We start from the raw sequence: 19,139 nt of genomic DNA, 5'->3' as shown, positions 1-19,139 counted from the left end.
ACTAGAAACATCATCTTCCTTGCAAAACCCCGGTAATCATCTGTTTCCTCAATACTGCAAACTTTATGGAATGCACTTAATAGTAACACTAAATTTGGTGATGATAAGTCTTCTGGTGTTGCAGTTTCCCAGTGCCAAATCTTGGTCAATCATGGATGAATTACCATGACCTTAATGGCCACAAACTTGATGAGCTTAGAGTGGATTCACTTAACCACCCAGAGAAAATGCTGGTCACCAATTATCTTCAACCCTAGCAATCAACAGCACCTTATACTTTATGCTAGAAGAAGTAAAAGGCATGAGCATCTTGATCTGATTAGCTACATACATTATGTATGCATAATTCTTCTAGAGATATGCCTCACACAAAGGAATGCCCTCTAATGAAGGTTATATATATCAGCACTTAGTATCTTAAACAAAGAATTACAATCTTGTTCCTCTTGATTTAGAAAGATATGTTAACCTGGAACACTTCAATGTGAGAATTTGAGTGATCATAAGCTGCAAGCACAGTAGAGGTGCAACTTCAGGAATGACAACATTCATAAAAATAATGTATCAAGTGAAATGAGTAGGTAAATCCTTGTAGACATTTGTTACTTGTTCATCATGTTGTGTGCTACCAATGTGGAGTGAAACATAAAGCAATACAATAAAGTATTTTCCAAATTACATATGACATTCCATATTATGATTTATGAATCTTCACTAAATAATTTGAAAAGTTATGAGCATGCTTTGCCAAAAAAATGAGCCTATGCATGAGTAAGCCATTGTTTAGTGAATGTGAAAGAATAACCAAAAAATATCTCTTACTTTTTTCTCCATTTTGTTTCTTTAGTGCAATTAAGCAAGAATGAAATTAGTGGTTTTCTTACATGCTTTATTCTGATCAGAAAGAATGCACTTTGACATATTGCATTCGAGTGTTTCATATCTTGAAACCTCAAAATCTAACATATACAGAGTAGCATGCCAATATTACATCATATATAAACATATTATAGAAAAGAATACAAGGAATTATATGGATATAAACAGAGGTAGAAACACAACACCAATGATGTGCATATCTGAGAGTTTTTACAAGACTTAGATATATCAAACACAATACAACTATAAAGATGATGTTAGACAACATGTCTTGGAAACCAAATCCTTTATTACATGCTAGTTGATCTGCCATACAATTTAGAGGATGAAGATAATAAATATACAAATATGTTCATGAATAGACTGGATGGAGCAAGTGCCATCTGCATTGTCCCCATTAACGATGTGGTCATCACAGGATGAAGAAATGGTAGCAATCTACTCATAGGCAGGGGACGGACACCCATGGTGATCTTTTCGGGAACTTGCCATGAAGCTGCTGAACCTAAAGGCCTGTCATGATGCAGACTCTTGAGCTGATCCACACCCCACACTGTGTAGTCTCCGCCCCTTCCGCACAGCTGGTGGAGTCTTATTGCAGGGATATGTTCACAAGGGCATTTGCTGCAGCAGGAGGAGCTTTTGTTGGCCTTACCGTGAACATGATACAGCCTGGAAAAGATTTGGTAAAAGCCTGCATTGACATGGGGATGGACCATTGCACTTTTATTTTCAGAAACATGCTAAATGATCGTGAACATAACTCGTGGATGATCGGCAAAAAGGCAATTAATGGGTCTAGAATAGCTGAAAACTTGAAGTTTTGACAGTGATGAACATTGGTTCTTGAACCCTTATTTTTGTAATTGAAAGAAAAGGGAGACATTAGAAGCATTGGAAGTCAGATCCTGAATTCTGATATTAATAATAACAGCCTTTGAGAACTTTTCCTTCTTGTTTTGTGTTGGTCCCACAAACCAAGGCATGAGATGATATGATTGTAACACATTGCTTTGTCATTCTATACTGGATGCTTATCAAATTATTTGATGTGAGGGCAACACAATCTTTTCTTCTGTTACCAAAAGCTTCCAGTATGTTCACAGTATCATTTTCAAGATTTCTGGGTTTTTCATATCATTATGCATATCCTACAAAAGCAAACAATTGTATTTGCAAATATTAGCAGTCCACTGTAACTCATCACTTCCTTTATGGACATGTACAAACCTCCTGCATCATTTAGACTTTTTAAGGCAGAAGAAAGAATTGCTAAATGACATGTAAAGATCGTGTTCTTTGCCAGAATATACTATCATGTATAAAGCTGCAGCTTAGTATTGAAGCATTTGCCATCCGACTGATGATTGGAACAATTACACATTAATGGCAACAAGCAGATGAAGCTACATGGGTAGAATTAATGAGAATACATGGTTACTGAAATATTTAGAAGCTTACAATGTGCTTTGGGGAGCCATATTCAACAGATGCGACTCCTCCATAAAAATTGAGGGTGATAACCTTACATCAACGCCATGGCACAATATTATGAATAACTCTTTCGATACTTGGGACATATTTCCCTAGGTTATGGCAGTTGTGACTATCTTCTCGCATCGGACTTAGCTTCCCCAGTTCATGCATAATAACACGCCAATTAACTCACAAATCAGCAACGCAGGCGATCTTACCAATTACTTCACCGTGTTAAACATGCAAAGACCATTCTAGCTATAGAACGGTAAAAGCTGATGAAGCTGTATCCATTGACTGGTCCACTGGTGCCTGTGTCCAAGCTTGAGCCTGAGCTTGAGCTTGAGCTTGAGCTTCCGCTTTCTTCTGCAGCTCCAGGAACCTGGTCATTTGCTCGAGCAATTGTGCAGCCTTTCTCTTGCCTCTATTGGTGCCACTTTCTACCATTTCCTGCAAGGGAACCATCATCCCTTGCTCCTGCAACTCAGCAAGATGTTGCTGCTGCTGCTCCCCATTACAGAGATGCACCAAGACAGCTGCTGCATTTTCCTTGTTCCTGGGTGACCCACTTCTTATCACCTTTACCAGCATTGGCAATGCCTCCACGGCCCTGATTGCTGCCTTCCCATCAGGATGACTTGAGAGTATCGCCATGATAGCTAGTGCTTCATCCATCATAGCTCCTTCTGGATCTGTCAAGAGTCCCATTAGTGTATGTATCACCCCAGCCCTCACAGCCTTTCCTTTGTTACCCTGGTAAATGCACAGGTTGAAAAGTGCCGTTGCAGCATCCTTCTTGCCCCTTTGGCTGCCTTCACTTAGCAGCAAAACAAGAGGGGGGATTGCTCCTGACTCACCAATTATGACTTTATTCCGGTCCACCACTGAGAGGCTGAAGAGTGTTGCTGCAGCATTCTCGCGTGCTTCCATGCTGCCCCTCTTAAGAACATGCACTATACCAGGTACAGCACCAGAGACAATTATCTTTCCCTTGTTCTCCTCATAGATAGAGAGGTTCAAAAGTGCAGTAACAGCATGCTCCTGTGTGCGCACATCCTGCATAGATAGCAAATTCACAAGAAGAGGTATGGCACCAGCCTCCGCTATGCAGATCCTATTGTCAGTATTCCGCTTTGCAAGAAGGCGAAGTTCGCCGGCAGCTGATCGTTGGTCCTCAAGGTTTTGTGATGATAGCTTGTGAAGAAGATCAACAACCTTAGCATGTTCACCTGCAGAGCAAACTGACAGAGGCTTGCCAGTTCTAGCTGGGAGCTTGGGAGGATCCATGCCATTAGCCTCACACCACTGAGCTATCAAGCTGCGAAGGACATAGTTTGGGGTCAGTGAGGTACTGGATAGTCTCTGTTGTGTTTTTGGGCATGTGTTGTGCCCTGCTTCCAGCCATTTCTTAATGAACTCCCGTTCATAAGTCTGCAAAATAGGGAACATATGTTTCAGTAATCTTCAAGTCTCACGGAAGGTATGGCAGAGGGAATAGAGACTTGTAATATTTAGATACCTGTCCAGTGGACACAATCACTGGATCTCCCATCAGTTCAAGGGATATAGGACAACGGTAGTCATCAGGAACAACAGGAGTTTTACTTGTTCCATGAGAAGGAATAACCATGGCACTCATTGGAGTGCCCATTTCTGGTTTTTGAGTCTGGACAAAATCCTTAATCCTTTTTAGCAGCATTGACATCTTTTCAATAACTTCTCCAGGATCACCACTGGCATCAACCATCTCATGCAAGGCAAGTGATTCTTGCTTGAGGTCTGATATGGTCATCATCTGTAATTTTTCTGCCAATCTCTTCAGGATGGGAGAATCTATTCTGGCGTCAGCATTCATATGACAAACACTTGACAAATCAGCATACAATTCAGGATCAGTAGTATCGATCCGTTCTTTGGCTCTTTTAAACTGGGCATGCACGAGCTCAACCTGTAAAGGATGCTAAACTTGGTAGGCATGAAACTGAACAAATTGAAAGATAAATGCTATCAAATATTCTGAAAGTTAGAGGGTAATAATTTTTCTTGCAGATCTAATTTATGAAACAAGTAATTAAGGATAATTATGTTAAAAGAGGGGATATTATTATTGGTGGATCTACCTGTTCTTTTACTTCATCTGATATGTCAATCTCATTAAAGGAAATTTCATTTAATGCCACTTCAAGTTGAGATGTAATTTCTTGGAATCTTTCCATTATTCTATCTCGCTCCAGGACCTGGAAAAAGAAAAGCAGAAATCGGTGACTACAGAATCCAACAACAAGACTCCATCAGAAATTCAACCTAAGATGTAAAAACACATGCCAGCAAGAAAACACATACTAGATATGTTTCTTTGTTCATGTTCCAACCGAAACAATGATTAGTTCAGATGATTAATTTTATACATCACATGCTACCAAAAAGTTCAGACATGATAAAGAAAATCACACTTTGTGATAGAGAAAACTACTTAACCCTTTTTGTGTCAAATTGCTACTTTACCGAATGGTCTAAATGATTCTTTTTTCATTAAGACAACGAATTTATACCAAGCTTGTCAACGTACAATATATGCATTGCTAATTTTCGACCTCTTATCCAGGACTATATTGGAAATCTCAATATCTTTTTAGTTTGTGCAAACTTGCACTAAATTTAGAAAAAAAAACAATTTGGAGAATGGTTTCAAATTGGGACTTTGTAGATGAGTTCGAAATGGAAATACTCATCCATAAATTGGGAGTTGGAGTTCATGGGTAAGTTCAAGCATTCGTAGTCACATGGTTAAAGATATGGTCTATTTCATTCATTGTGCCAGTAAATTTATCGGGTCAAAGCATGATATATAATCATGACAAATTGCAGGATTGAAGTAGGAAACAAATTCTGGCCCATGATTGATAATAGTATCCCGACCCCCTTGTTTGGTGGACCAAATTCAGGTAATTGGTTTTTCTATTTGATTGATTATATTGACAAACTGAATGTTACTAGATAAACTTGACGAAAAAACAAAGAACAGAACTTTACCAGATGACAGTTGTATACACTTCTAAACCCATTTTTTAGAAGCCATCATTGAAATCACATAAACGTAGTGCAAGTGGCGGAAAAAAAAAATCGTACTAAGCCTTGTCCGAAAGAATAAAGAAGAAAAATCAACCAAAAGATCCAGCACGCAGCTCAAGTTTGCAGCATCAAAGATACGCAGAGCTAAAACAAGAGAACTTTGTCTCAAGCAAAGAGTTACTACCAAGAGTTCAAGCGAACCAGAAAGAGAAAAAGATACCACATTTCACATATAGGAAGGGAAGCATAAGGAAGAAGCAAAGCAGCTCCGCCGATGCCGCTTCAACATACCAGGAAGATCTTGCTCCCTTCGCTCCCCAACCGGAGGAGGTCCTTGGCCGAATCGAGAGCCCCGTTGAGCTTCTCAAGAGCTCTGACCGCCCGAGGGGGGATCGGATCCTTGCTCTCCTTGAGTTCCTCGAACATGGGCGCCAGCAGTTTGATCCGCCGCGAGAGGTTGCAAAACTGTTTCTTGTAGGCATTCCGGTAGTCCGAGATGGCGGCGATCTCCTCCACCGCCGCCATCAGACTCTCCACCACACTTCCTGCCGCCGCCGCCGCCGCCGCCAGCACTGCCGCTTCATTCTCTCCTTCTTCCATCGCTGCTCGACGAATCGGCCTCTACTCCACCGAGGAATCGCGCGGAGCTCGAAATTGGCGACCGATTCACCAAAAAATCGAGGAATTTGCAGTCAAATTTCAGATATGTTTCGGGGTATCAAGAAGACTTTTTCCCCCTCTCAAGGCGAGCGGAGGAAGTGGGCAGAGAAATGATGAGAGAGCCGCGGCAGACGCAGCTATACTTCGTCTCCGAAGGGGATCCACTACGAGCATAATTTCAAACTTTTCTTACAAGCTCTTGCATCGACCGTCCAATTCCGAACACTTCACGATTCATCGGGATTTGATCAGGATCGACAATTTACAATAACTGGAGGGGATCCTCCCAGCCTCCAAACTGGTTAATATACACACACTATTAACCTATTCTTATTACCGGCGCGCTCTTATAGTCGGCGCGGCTTGGAGCCGTGGCTTTGGATGAAGCAAACACTATTTTAATGATGCAGCAGGTGGTGGACTGTGGACCTGAGAAGAGTCAAGTGGGAAGGTGCTGTCTAATAATGCCATGGGCCACACTGGAGAAGACAATGTTGCCATGTAGTGCCCATTGGATCAAAGTTCTACTTCCCCACAAGCTGGATTTGATTGGATGGGCAGAGTTGAGGGATGAAAGATAAATGACATGTGGATTATGATAAGAAAGCTCATAGAATTTCTAATTTGAAGATGGACTTTTTCTGAGCATAATTGCATGAGTATTTATAGAACTAGCAATGAATTGTAATTCAAAGAGGAAACTTATTGCATGTCAATTAAAGCAGGCAGAATAAAGAGAATGGTTGAGGATTGATGCAAAGAAAATTCTCCTATGGACACTCATCACAATCATTTGAAACTTCATAATGGAAATTTTTGGAGCAACTCCAATGGTCAATGCAGCAAGAGAGTAGGGCAGGACATGAAGATTAAGTAAGAGTCATTAGATGCTACTTTATGTACTTATATTGTTTCATATAAATTCTTATATAATTCCAGATTTGCATATTTGTCCTCCAATTTGTCTATGGATCTATGATTGTTTGAACTGAGTTAATATCTTGTCTTGAAATCAAAATGACCAATATTACACTTTTGAATATGATAAATTATAAATTATTCTAATCTTATATTTACGAAAGTAAAATATTGAGATCCCTATACAAGATTAAAAGGATAATTTCATAGAACTAAAAATTTAGAACAACGATTTCGAATAACGGAGTTAATTGTAAGTACGAGTATAATTTATAATTACAGAGGATAATTTATAATTAATTCTCTGAATATAATATTTAGTGACATAATACTGTTATTGTCTAAATAGCACTTCTGAACATAAATTTTTGGTTGCAGAACTCTATTTTATTTTGGGATGATCAGTTCATGGTTCCTATCAACAACCACTATGATTTATTTATCTTCCCCTTGAGAAGAGCATCAACCTGTCAGTTGACCCATCAAACACAAAGTGAACAGACCACACCATTCATGCCTTACCTTTTAAATAAAATAATACTGAGAAGCAAGGAAAGCAAAACTAATGCCTTGTCGATGATCACGTTGACAATATGGATCTCTTGAATTAGAGCACAAGAGAAAACCCAAGGATAATAAACAAATGCAAAAGAATTACCACTTTTAGTATTTTCCCTCATATTAATCATCACAACAGGGAGGAAGGTTTCAGCATGCACATGCACATGCACATGCACAATTATTATTATTATTATTATTATTATTATTATTATTTGTTGAAGGCCTCCGTGTAGGTAGACTGGATCAAAGCAGGGTCTGGTCATGTTAAACCGGTAATTTCCACGCGGCCACAGACCTCTTCGGTCTTTACAGATCCATGTAGGCGCTGACTGAGAGTGGGACCCACATTGTTCGACGTGGTTTGCAGAAACCTCGCGCGGCGGCCCCCGCATCTCCAAGCCTGCATAGGACAGAAGCCTTTGGCGACGCGAGAGAGAGAGAGAGAGAGAGAGAGAGAGGATAGGCTACGAGGCTTGTCGCGGAGAAGATAGAGACCAAGGGGCATATCGCACACCACGTGTGCTTTAAAGCGGTAAGACTCCGACTGCGTTGACGTGTCGAAGCGTGAGGCGATCGGCGCTTAGTTTCGTGCTAGTCGTTCATGAGCGGAGCCTTTATATATTTAGATTGATGATGGCTTTCCAAAACAGTAAAAACCAGGCTGCAAAATCTAGTTTCTCTTCCATTGTTCTTTTCAGATTAAAAAGAAGTGCAACAACACTACATTAATAACATAAAACCAACATTCAATGATGATAACATTAATCAAACATGCATCTTTCCGAGAAGCACACCCGCATTAAGGTTTCGACATAATAACTCAAAAACTGTAACAGGGAGGGAATGAGAGAGAAGCTAGAAAAGTCGCACATCCTAAAAGGTCCAAATCCTGGGGTGCTGCTTCTGCTACAGCCATGGCAATCATCAATCATCTTTACTTCTTTTTATCGCTCACTCCAGCAGACCTACATACGACAGAAGGGTCTATTAACATCTCCACGAAACATAAGTGCAGGTTATCAACCCTACCTAAGACAGCATGAGCCTCAAGTCAAAATAATTGTTTCTACATAGTGATGATTGTGCTCATCAACAAGCAAACCAATAACCACTTGGAAGTTTCTAGCCACAAGACACCCAACATATATTTCCACGGAGAATAAACCTGGTGATGATACATGTCTAGGAATCCAATACTGAGAAATCTGCTAGTGCAAAATGTATAAAGGACATAATATTGGAAAGGAGAGCATAAACACCAACCTCATTTTCCTCAGAACGTTGGCCATCTCCTCACGCTTCTTCTTGGCCCTCTTGTGTGTACCCAACTTGCGCTTTGCTACTTTCAATGCTCGCTTGTCCTTCCCGACTTTAAGGAGCTCAGTAATCCTCTTCTCATAAGGAGCAAATCCAGCAACTTCACGGATTATATTTCTGACGAAATGCACTCTTTTGCTTGTCTTCTGTAGAAGAGTAAAAGCATATGACAAATCAAAACAACCAAGCGTAAGAATGATAACTTGCAAATGATTTATGGCTTCAATTTTTTCAGGAAGCAACTATAGCTGTACCAACTTCTCACTGCAGATAACTTGAAATGTCGAGAATAAAATAATAATCACAATCCCATCATAATATGAAAATATTAGAAATGTTCTAAACATGCATTGTTTTAATCCTAAACATTTCTTACACAAGTCTTGATGAGTAAGGAAAAACACAAGTAAAAAAAATGCTTAGCAGAGTTAGCAACCATTTTAACTGTTTATATTGACATTTTATTTGGAGACACATGAAGATTATTATGCTATCTTCAAAAACAACAAAACCATAACATCCCAACCATTTGGGATTGGCTAGATATACCTTTTGCTGCCACTGGGCCTTTGAACTCGAGCTTTATTATTAGGTAATTATAGCACCTACTAAATATCAAGTAAGAGAGACGTAGCAAAACAAAATTTTCTAGATGGAACATATTTCAGAACCACAATGAACAAGCAACAACATCGGACCACTTATTTCACTATTATTTACATCAACTAGATTTTTCCCGAACAATTTATAATTAATACTACACAATACGACTCAGTGAAAATCCTCAACGGCAGAAGAAGCTTTAATGATGTATCGTCAATAGCAGAAGAAGAATATTTCAGCAGAAACTTAGCAGGGACAAGTTCCTAAATCCTTCCTTGTATACATCCATGAGATGCAGTAATCAATATATAAAATCAAATAATGAAAGATTCAGATTCCAAAAAGAATTAATACCCAACAACAGAAAAATAGAATTTCATAGTTCCAAAATGCTCATATAGTGAAGAATTAATAAAGGATGCTACTTTCTCAGCTGAATTACCTGCCTTACCCACCAATGGGTATGGCAGATAATTCAAAAAGCAAGAAGCCAAAGTAGAACACACAAGTTGGCCCCACAACTGCCACTTCAATCACCTCCCTCACTTGCAAGTCAAGCAGGAATCGACTAAAGTGCCATCTCATGAGCTAAAATTTTGTTAATGGCAACAAATAAAAAACCATATAAAATGCCTCCTAAACCTACGAAGACAGGCCATGAACACTGCTCTTGAAATGGTTCATTTCACTTTCATGAATCAATATTCATAAGCAATTCAACAAGTAGAAGAGAAATATAACTCAGGGATACATGTTAACTATGAGTTTTCCTATAATTATCAGAATCTTATTTATAACTTTTGAAGAACAAATGCTGAGTTTCTCAAAGGATTTTTTTGCCTAAAGAATGATAGCTCTTATAGTAACTATGGTTCGTATAAAGGTGAAATTCAGCATACAAGTCTCCTGCCATTTGTAAGGAGAAGGTTAGGATGCACATCCTTACCCCTGCACATCATCAGGCAAAACTAACTATCACAAAAAAAGAAAAAAAAGTTTAAATATTCAACAACTTTTCAGGTTCATTATTCTGTTTTCTTGTCATTTTTCCTTAAGCCAAATTACTAAGAAGTGGCTCTCTTCTCTCCATACCTTGCACCTCCGGAGAGATCAGCATGGGCTTCCTAGAGTCAAAAGCCTCATTAAGTACTAAATGAGCCACTAACTATAGTGACCAAATCAACACATCGGAGCAACAAACACAAAATTTCATTTTCTCAAAAAATAGCATATCAAACTCTCAGTAAAAGAGAAAACAAAGAATTTTTTACCGTTACAAAAGATGGTTGAACTCAGGATTTAACTCGAACTAGCCAAATAATACATCAAAACGATATATGCTGTGGCTAACAACGTGTCGTTTCTTCATTAACAGTAAATATGTTGCATATTCCGTGCTTCGTTGCACAAGTTCTATCAATACATACCAGAAAATTAAAAGAAAGGGAAAAAATGTCATACCCCCTTTCTGCTAGAAGGGCGAGGAGCCAGTTCCCGCTTGGTAACAATATGACCCTTGTTCAGGCCAACAAATAGGCCGGTGTTCGACTGTGGAGGAGCCATCGCTTACCTCTGTTAAAACCAAAATTTTTATGAGTTTTCATCGCACACCACCAATAACGACTACAAACAATTCATAGATCAACACAAATAGATACAGAATCAAAACAAATCCAATTTTTTAGCGCCATCAAAGCCAAATCAGGAAAAAAAAACACATCTTTAGAGTTCAGTCCAGGATTCAACAATCGCATAAAGAATCTCATCGAGAAAATTTGCGAGATATTGTATTAGTACCGAGAAAGGGAACAAGATTTCCAATAGAGCAGAAACAAAAGATTATCACCTCTCTGCAGCGACCGAACCCCTGGCGGCTACGACGAACCCTAACCGCGGAGAGGAAGGCAACCCTTATATAGGCGCCGACCCTTTAACGAGAAGACCAAAATAGTGCCAGTCGATCTCTTATTTACCGTAACGCCCTTATACTGGATCCCGACCGTCCAATTATTTTGAACTATTTGGAGGGTTTAGATTAGTTGGATGTCGATTGACCCATTTCAAGTCATCATCTCTTAATTTGGATCCATGTGCAACCTATTTGGCACCAAAATTACGCATTAAGAATATTCATATCATCATATACATCCCATGATAAAAGGGCAGTATCAACATAAGGCTGCTTGCTTGTTATACAACTATAATACTGTATGTATTTAACTCTCTTTAAATCCTTATTGAATTAAACTATATATATATATATATATATATATATATATATATATATATATATATATATATATATATATATATATATATAATGTTGCTGAGGACTGATCATAATTAATCTACTCATTACGCACCCTAATTTCCACTACATGAGGAACGGCAGAAGAAAGAATGACGGATTACAATTGACAAGCATATAAAGCACAATGGGCACTGTGCAGCAGGGATGCGAGCAAGCAGTCGATATCAAGAGTTGCTCCGAGTAATGGAGTAAGGTCAAAATCCATCATGCATAGAAATATTGTTCTATCAGTCAATTGAAACTGGTACCATCTTACAGCACCCTCATGAATCTGAATTAACATACACAACAAAAAAAAAAGGAAGCATTGAACAATCATGTCTCGAGTTTAAATCTCCATAAGCAAAAGGAGAACAGAGAAGACAGGATAACCCCACACCCTTCTTACATTCTGTAAGGTTGCATAAGGTTCAAATGGTGGCACGTAGGATTGCAGGGATAAGTGCAGTCGATTTCTTGGACTTTTGCTCTCCCGAAGTACCAGTCGCCTACAGCCTCTGCAAGTGTCTGCTCATCAAAACAATTGTCCAACAAAAGTCAGTGGATCTTCAAGTGAGGTATGTAAAAGCATTGTGGTAAGCAGGATTTTACATCTAAAACTAACTTAAATAAGCTGCAAAAGAAACCGAAAATATTCTTTTTTTCCAAATGAAAGGCTGTTGTATCTCACAAGCTTTTAGAATCAACAGGTTGGGCAAGAGAGTAACATGGTTGATATTTCAGCATATGAATTATAATGGTACAAGGAGTAACTGTATCTGTAACTTATTTTCCACTGGTAAAGTATGAGTGAAGAGTATGATAATTGTTGCATTCGTTAATTTATCTTGATGTAAAATTTAGGCTTAAGAATTCTATGCATTTTTCTCACACATTCCATAAATTGCTTGCCACATTCTTAATCTCAACATAGAACTCAATTATATCACCCTATACATGGAGAGTTATCCCTACATCTAAAACATGGCCTGTTGAACAGGATCAAAACCTTGGCATGCCCATTGAAATAAAATATGGTAGCAGGCCTAAGCTGGAAAAAAAATGGACTTAATATTGAACTACTTATCTAGACAAACCTTAACTGAAGCATTAATCTGAAATACCAGATAGCTACTGTTAGCCCTTTTTTTTCTTCGGAGGTCAGTGCCAAATTCTATTTAATAAACCTTCCGCTAGAAGTTCATCCAAGAAACTAAACATACTAAAATATACAGCCGTCTAGCATATGCCACGGTCTGTTCTATTGCCAAGCATGTTGGTATTTTAGTCTCACTATGATCCATGTGTGATCGTGTCAGCTTATTTCATGAGATATCGTGACATCCATATCTCAATTCTCAGTGCTTTTGAAACCGTCAAATGATAAGCCATATTGCTTAATACATCCTGACATTTTTACAGAAAACCACAACTTTGAGGGAAACATAATTAAGCAAGACATAGTCCTTACCTTATTGTTAACTCGTGGAGAATTTGATGAATGCCAAGTGAAATTGTAAATTGTCTGACAGTGCACAAAGCAGGAATTTATAAACATGCCTCCGTTATTGTTCTTCTTAAACTCACTCAGGGCATTCAGCAAGGCATACCTAAATCCTGTTTGAATAAATTTGCTCCCAGCAGTTCAGTCATAACATAAGCTGATCTCATGTAAATTAAAAAGAACCAAAGGCTACAAGTAAATGATTAAACTTTGTTGTAAACAATAACCTTGCAGCGACTTTATCTGGTTGGAATCACAATTGTGAATGTTAAGCTTGCATTGCTGCCATGATTGTTGGGGATCAGATGAGGCTGGTACAAAAATGTTTTGTATCTGTCATAGTGGATCAATAGTGACAACAAATATTTCAGCAACCTTACATTGTCATGAAGAGAAGACATGACGGATATGCAAATACCTGCCAAGAGTCATAGGCTGGGTTGAGGATGAAAAGTGGAGTCTTCACATTCTTAATAATCTCTTCTGCGAAGAAACACTGGGAATACAAGTACATGATGGACCAGGAAAAGAGTTCAGGGGCTTGAAACTTAAAGCAATTAGAGATTAGGAAAAACAAAATGGTAATCAACCGACTTGTGATATGGTAGATAATCACAATCACCTGCCTGAGATGGTTCCATCCTTGAGATGCAATCTGGAAATTTTTTTCCTACCTCCTGAAAAAGAGAAAGAATCAATAACTCCAGAGCTTAAAAGAAAACATATAGAATTGGCTATTGTTGCAATGGAATCTACAAAGCAGATTTCTAAGAATGGCCAATCCCAGAACCCTGTACTTTTTATGGGATCATCAGAATATGCTGGAACTGTCCAATCCACTAGTCACCCGCCAGTCAGTCCACTTCAACCAGTTCCAGCTGATGCTAACCGATTCCCAGCATTCCCATCGAAATTTTGGTAGTTCACAAGAACCCAGATCCCAAGACACTACTAGCCCCATCCATCTGATCTAAACCGATCGCAGTCCTACCACTTATGGTTAATTTCCATACCAAATTACTTTTGTAGCTACGCTAACCGTAAAGAAGAAAATTTGACCCTGACTGGCAAAAAGACTACCAGACAGAAGTTTAAAAGCACTACAAGCATCACAAATGGAATAGGAGGTTCTAGAACAAAATATTCAAATAACAATCTATGGCAAAGCAGAACTTCTATATGCTCAATTAAGTATTCATGCCATCCAATAAAGTACCAAGGTTTAGATAAAATACAAAGAAAGGGAACAAAACTAACGAAATGTAATTTCAAAAAAAATATACATCTTTTACTACGTTACAAAGACACTATTGCTCGAAGTCATGATTACAATATCAAGTCCTTCCTATTGACATATTAAAAACTTCAGTTGATGATCCATTCTTCATTGTTTACGTGTAGAGTGAGTTGTGATTTCTTGACACTAGTCTCGTAATTGGACTGATGCTTCTGCAAAAGTGGTCTACAGTTTTACACCATGGCCTCAATTATACAAGATAACAGTGCAAAGGATTGTGCATACAAGGTATGGCTGCTCCTTCCAATTTTGGTTGTGAACTAAGTACCACTTTTGATATCAGCCTTATTTGGTTGAGAAAAGCATTCTCTCTCTGCATTCTCTCTCTGCATTCGGTTGTGAATTTGATAATCACCAGCCATAATTACCTTTCTAGGTGTAATTTGAGTCCAAGTCAATTATATACAAGATCATCCACATCGGTTCCCCTTGCTCTAGTTCCAAGGTGAAATACTTACAATACCACATATCATTATGACATGCCGCATGACAATATCACATCAGGACGCTAAATATTTTGTTGACAAGATTAAAATTTTTGGTTATACATAATAATATTCACTATTTGCTCAAACTAACTCTTTGATTAAGTTCTGTATGGTCATTAGGGTTCAATGATGGCAGATCAAGGTATGATATAGCCAGACAACTTCAGTCGCTTGAAAAACTGTGTTTATTGCTTACCAATTCCCAAAATTTTAGGATGAAGAGAAGCCTGTTTTGGCCTTGATTCAAACATAGACCTCTAAAGGAAAAACTGATTAAACAATATTGCTCAAGCTTTCCTTGTAGTATTCCTCTTATGTCTCTGTATTACTAAAATGTTCAAAGAACAGCATCCTTTGTTTACCATCTTTTGCTTTAAACTTGCAGTAAACTTCATTCAATTTAAAATTTTAAATGATATGGGGGAAAATTGGGTTGAGAGTTCCAGAGTCTTACCAAAATGAATTTGAATAAGGGTTCTTTTTAGACTTAACATGTCTGGTCTGATGAATTGACTTTGTGCCACCTTGATACTACAAAATCTATAATATGGACAAGGAAGTACAGATATATATATATACATATATATCTCTATAATGATGTACAAATATACAAATATGCAAATATACTCATTTTAGCGATGCAGCAGCATACTTTGAGTTGAATGGTATGTTCTGAAACTAAAAGAAATCAGCACATGGTGGCTAAATACATGCTAGGTAAGCATGAAATTAGGAACTTCATATCTCTAGACCACACCAAACAGCATTTGGGATCCATGAGAGCCTTAAATCTAGGCCAATAGCCTAAATATTCCCTGATTAACAAATGGATAATGAATCTAGATAATTCATGTATATGACCCCACAAAATTTCCCGTTAAATTAAAATATTGGAGAGAATTTAGAGAAAACAGTTATAGTGCACAATTGAGACAACAAACCTGAAGGCGGACAACATTACTGTAGAATGACTGAATGTAACTTTCTCCAGATATATCCTTTCTGTGATAAAACAGAAAAATAATTACCGGGAATACACCAACCTAAGGAGACAGAATAAGCAAGGCTGATGATGATTAATCCTAGTAAAGGTTATTTTCAGACATGTTAGACATGGCCAAGCAAGTTGTTGAACAGATGCAGTCAACCATGGCCAGTTTTAACCTAAATACAGAGTAAAAAACAAGCACAGCACAGATTATTATAATGACTTCAGAATGTAATTAACAGAACTAATTTCATGAAGCATGAGACACGAGAAAATAGTTACATCACTCAAATTATTCACTTTTAGAAGTGTATAAGTGATCCAAGAGTTTCAGACAAGTTTAATCAAAGAAACCCTTCCTCGGTATATGTTACTATCATAATTAATTGAATTTAAGATTCAAAAAGCTGTAGTATATCAACCCTCAGATGAATTTTAAACGAAAAGAATGATGGACTGTAAGGAATCTTGTCAAAGACATACTCGTTGAGAAAAAAACCAGCATCTGCAAAACATTTAACAGTGATCTCCGTAGGGAGAAGTTCACGAAATTCATCACAATGGATGAAAGTGGCAAGACCTCCAGCAGAACATCCTGTAAGAAGTGCCTGAAAAGAAAAACTTGCTTCAAGCTTTTAATGCATGTATCTCCGATAATATTTACAAAATTAAGTACTAAATTTAGCAATAGTAGAATCAACCCAGCATCCAAGTGTTGCTATACAACAGTGGTATATATTAAAAATGTATAATAGAAGCTGTGAGATAGCTATATTGTCTGAACAAATAAATGTAAATATATTCAAACTTGGTTAAGATATGACCTGTTTAGCATTTGCAAGTCCTTTCTGTAAGAGTTCACCCATAATTGCTTTCCAAATCCGTTGACCTCTAAAGAAAAGTTTCATTCCATCCTGTACATAATCCAAAATGATATATGAATCATATTATTTTCCCAAACTTTTGTTATCCTAAGTTCCTAACTATTTTAAAACAGCCATAACATGTAGTACAGTAAACATAATCAATATATGCCATTATATGTACCTGGGTTTCACTTTCTCCCTCCCCAGAATATGATGCACCATCGCAGTACCGCACCTTAACTTTGTTCCAGTTATGGAAATCTGATACAGGAAAGAAAAATGAGAATTTTGGAGGTCGTTAGTGAATTGAAGCACCAAATTACATTGATCACCAAGAATGTAATAAATATATGGGGATGTATAACATCGTAACTTTTACATGGGCATGGCTCTATCAACAGCATGATCTCCTATATACAAACATTTTTTACTCTGAATTCTCATCTAATGCTCCATGAGTTCATGTTCAGTACAAAGTTAGTTTTTTCATCCAAAAGTATGTTCAATATTTTTTTTTTTTTAATTTCATTCATTAAGTGCAAACCATATATTACCAGTACATATAAACAGCTAGTAGCAAAGTTAGCCATTATCAATACATGGAGTGACAAACAAGAAAGAAAACGTTAAACCTTGTCATGAATGATGACCCTTGCAAAGTATGATGCATTGAATGAATGCCAAAAGTAACAAAAGTATAGCATTAAAAAACTTAGAAACATGACATATAATTAAACGTATTTACCAGGATTTTGTGATGGGATGTTGCTCAAAATGCCAACAAAGGGAACCTGACGTTCCATGTGGTGTGATGAACCTACTGGTGTGGATTTGCGCAAAGAGCATGATTCCAAAGAACTACACCAGCCTCCACCCTAGAGTTCCAAACAAGTCAGAATGAGCAGTCAAACTGCAACAATCAAATAGAAAGCCAATTAAATGGGAACATAATTTGCCGATATTTTCTTATTAGCAAAATGAAGAAGATAGATTTGCCTAAGTCCTTGGCAATATTGAAAGTGAAATAAGGCTTCGTCTCGTTATGAATGCAGCATAGGAGGGAAGAAAAAATTTAATAATCCAAGATCAACAAAGATATCCACACCCAAAACTCAAATCTCAAGCTATTCAAAGAACAATCGATTTATCCAAATCCAAAGTTATTTTTTTGATTCGATCACTTCAACTAAAGACCAAACGGTAAAAAATCATTTTTAAATCTAAAGTAATCTTAGCCAAACCTTCGAGATAGGAGCACCTAACAGAAAAGCCATGGCTTTCTTACCGAAACAGTTTCAAGATCCAAATGCCAAAGAGCGATCAACAAAAGTGATTCTGAGAAGCGAATCGATGCCAGATGTCTTTTTATTACCTCCAAGTGCACAAGCCAGCTGTCCACGCCAGAGCCAAACCCCCTCTGTAGATGATACCCGGGTGGGCTCCCATCCAAACACACTGCAGAATCATCAGCGAGGGAGATCGAGATAACAAGGAAAAGAAGATATCAAGTCGAGATCGATAAGAAACGAACGAGCTTCAAGTCTTACCGGCGCCCTTCTCCTCGGCGTCACGAACGAGGGTGAGATCGACGAGGGATGGATCCGAGGACGAACGGGCCAGGGTCCCCGTACCTCCGAGAGCAGTGTCACCGAGCCGAGAGCCGGCGGCGAGGAAGAGGACGATGAAGAGGGCGGCGAACACCCAGGCGACGGTAGCGCGGCGCTCCGTGCCCCATCGCCGCCTCCACCAAAGCTGGAGCTGGTGGACGTCGCCCATTGCCATTACAGCGGGTTCCCACCCCCACTAGGGTTCGAACAAATCCGATCCCGAGGTCGACGATGAAGCCCACCAACCAGAATAGTTCTTTTCATTAATACCCGCATATGCAGTGATAAATGTGCTATTTTGAACTTTGTAAGGGACAAATTTGCAAAAAGCATCACGTGATGATTTTTTATTTTGTAGGGGCCAAATCGAAAAAATTGTAGGGACTTGAAGGTTAATTTTACTATCTCCAGATCTCTCTCTCACACACACACAAATGTATGTATATATATATATATATATATATATATATATACATACATATACATATATATACATACATATATATATATACATATATATATATATATATATACATACATATATATATATATACATATATATATATATATATATATATATTAGAATGTAGAATGTTATTAATTTTCAAGGCAT

General features: G+C 38.0%; 3 protein-coding genes across 3 annotated transcripts; all 3 read right to left on the bottom strand.

The window, feature by feature from the left end:
- Window positions 1-2,243: 2,243 nt before the first annotated feature.
- LOC103984156 (protein spotted leaf 11) lies at window positions 2,244-6,201 on the bottom strand. Its single transcript, XM_009401598.3, has 4 exons — window positions 5,719-6,201; window positions 4,476-4,592; window positions 3,875-4,303; window positions 2,244-3,786 (listed from the first exon to the last, which is right to left on the bottom strand). The coding sequence occupies exons 1-4, from the start codon at window positions 6,025-6,027 to the stop codon at window positions 2,614-2,616; spliced, it is 2,028 nt and encodes a 675-aa protein (XP_009399873.2). The 5' UTR covers window positions 6,028-6,201; the 3' UTR covers window positions 2,244-2,613.
- A 2,027-nt stretch (window positions 6,202-8,228) lies between these two features.
- Window positions 8,229-11,468, bottom strand: LOC103984155 (large ribosomal subunit protein eL36y). The gene is made up of 4 exons (XM_009401597.3): window positions 11,333-11,468; window positions 10,948-11,058; window positions 8,830-9,029; window positions 8,229-8,531 (listed from the first exon to the last, which is right to left on the bottom strand). The coding sequence occupies exons 2-4, from the start codon at window positions 11,047-11,049 to the stop codon at window positions 8,501-8,503; spliced, it is 333 nt and encodes a 110-aa protein (XP_009399872.1). The 5' UTR covers window positions 11,050-11,058; window positions 11,333-11,468; the 3' UTR covers window positions 8,229-8,500.
- Window positions 11,469-11,981: 513 nt separating this feature from the next.
- LOC103984154 (pectin acetylesterase 5) lies at window positions 11,982-18,783 on the bottom strand. The gene is made up of 12 exons (XM_009401596.3): window positions 18,467-18,783; window positions 18,292-18,374; window positions 17,665-17,794; window positions 17,101-17,180; window positions 16,878-16,967; window positions 16,537-16,661; window positions 16,007-16,067; window positions 13,907-13,957; window positions 13,699-13,776; window positions 13,508-13,613; window positions 13,248-13,393; window positions 11,982-12,304 (listed from the first exon to the last, which is right to left on the bottom strand). The coding sequence occupies exons 1-12, from the start codon at window positions 18,699-18,701 to the stop codon at window positions 12,182-12,184; spliced, it is 1,308 nt and encodes a 435-aa protein (XP_009399871.2). The 5' UTR covers window positions 18,702-18,783; the 3' UTR covers window positions 11,982-12,181.
- Between the last annotated feature and the right edge of the window lie 356 nt (window positions 18,784-19,139).

The sequence above is a fragment of the Musa acuminata genome, chromosome BXJ2-5 (genome assembly GCF_036884655.1).
Source record: "Musa acuminata AAA Group cultivar baxijiao chromosome BXJ2-5, Cavendish_Baxijiao_AAA, whole genome shotgun sequence".
NCBI classification, from domain to species: domain Eukaryota; kingdom Viridiplantae; phylum Streptophyta; class Magnoliopsida; order Zingiberales; family Musaceae; genus Musa; species Musa acuminata.
This window is presented reverse-complemented; position numbering and strand designations above follow the sequence as displayed.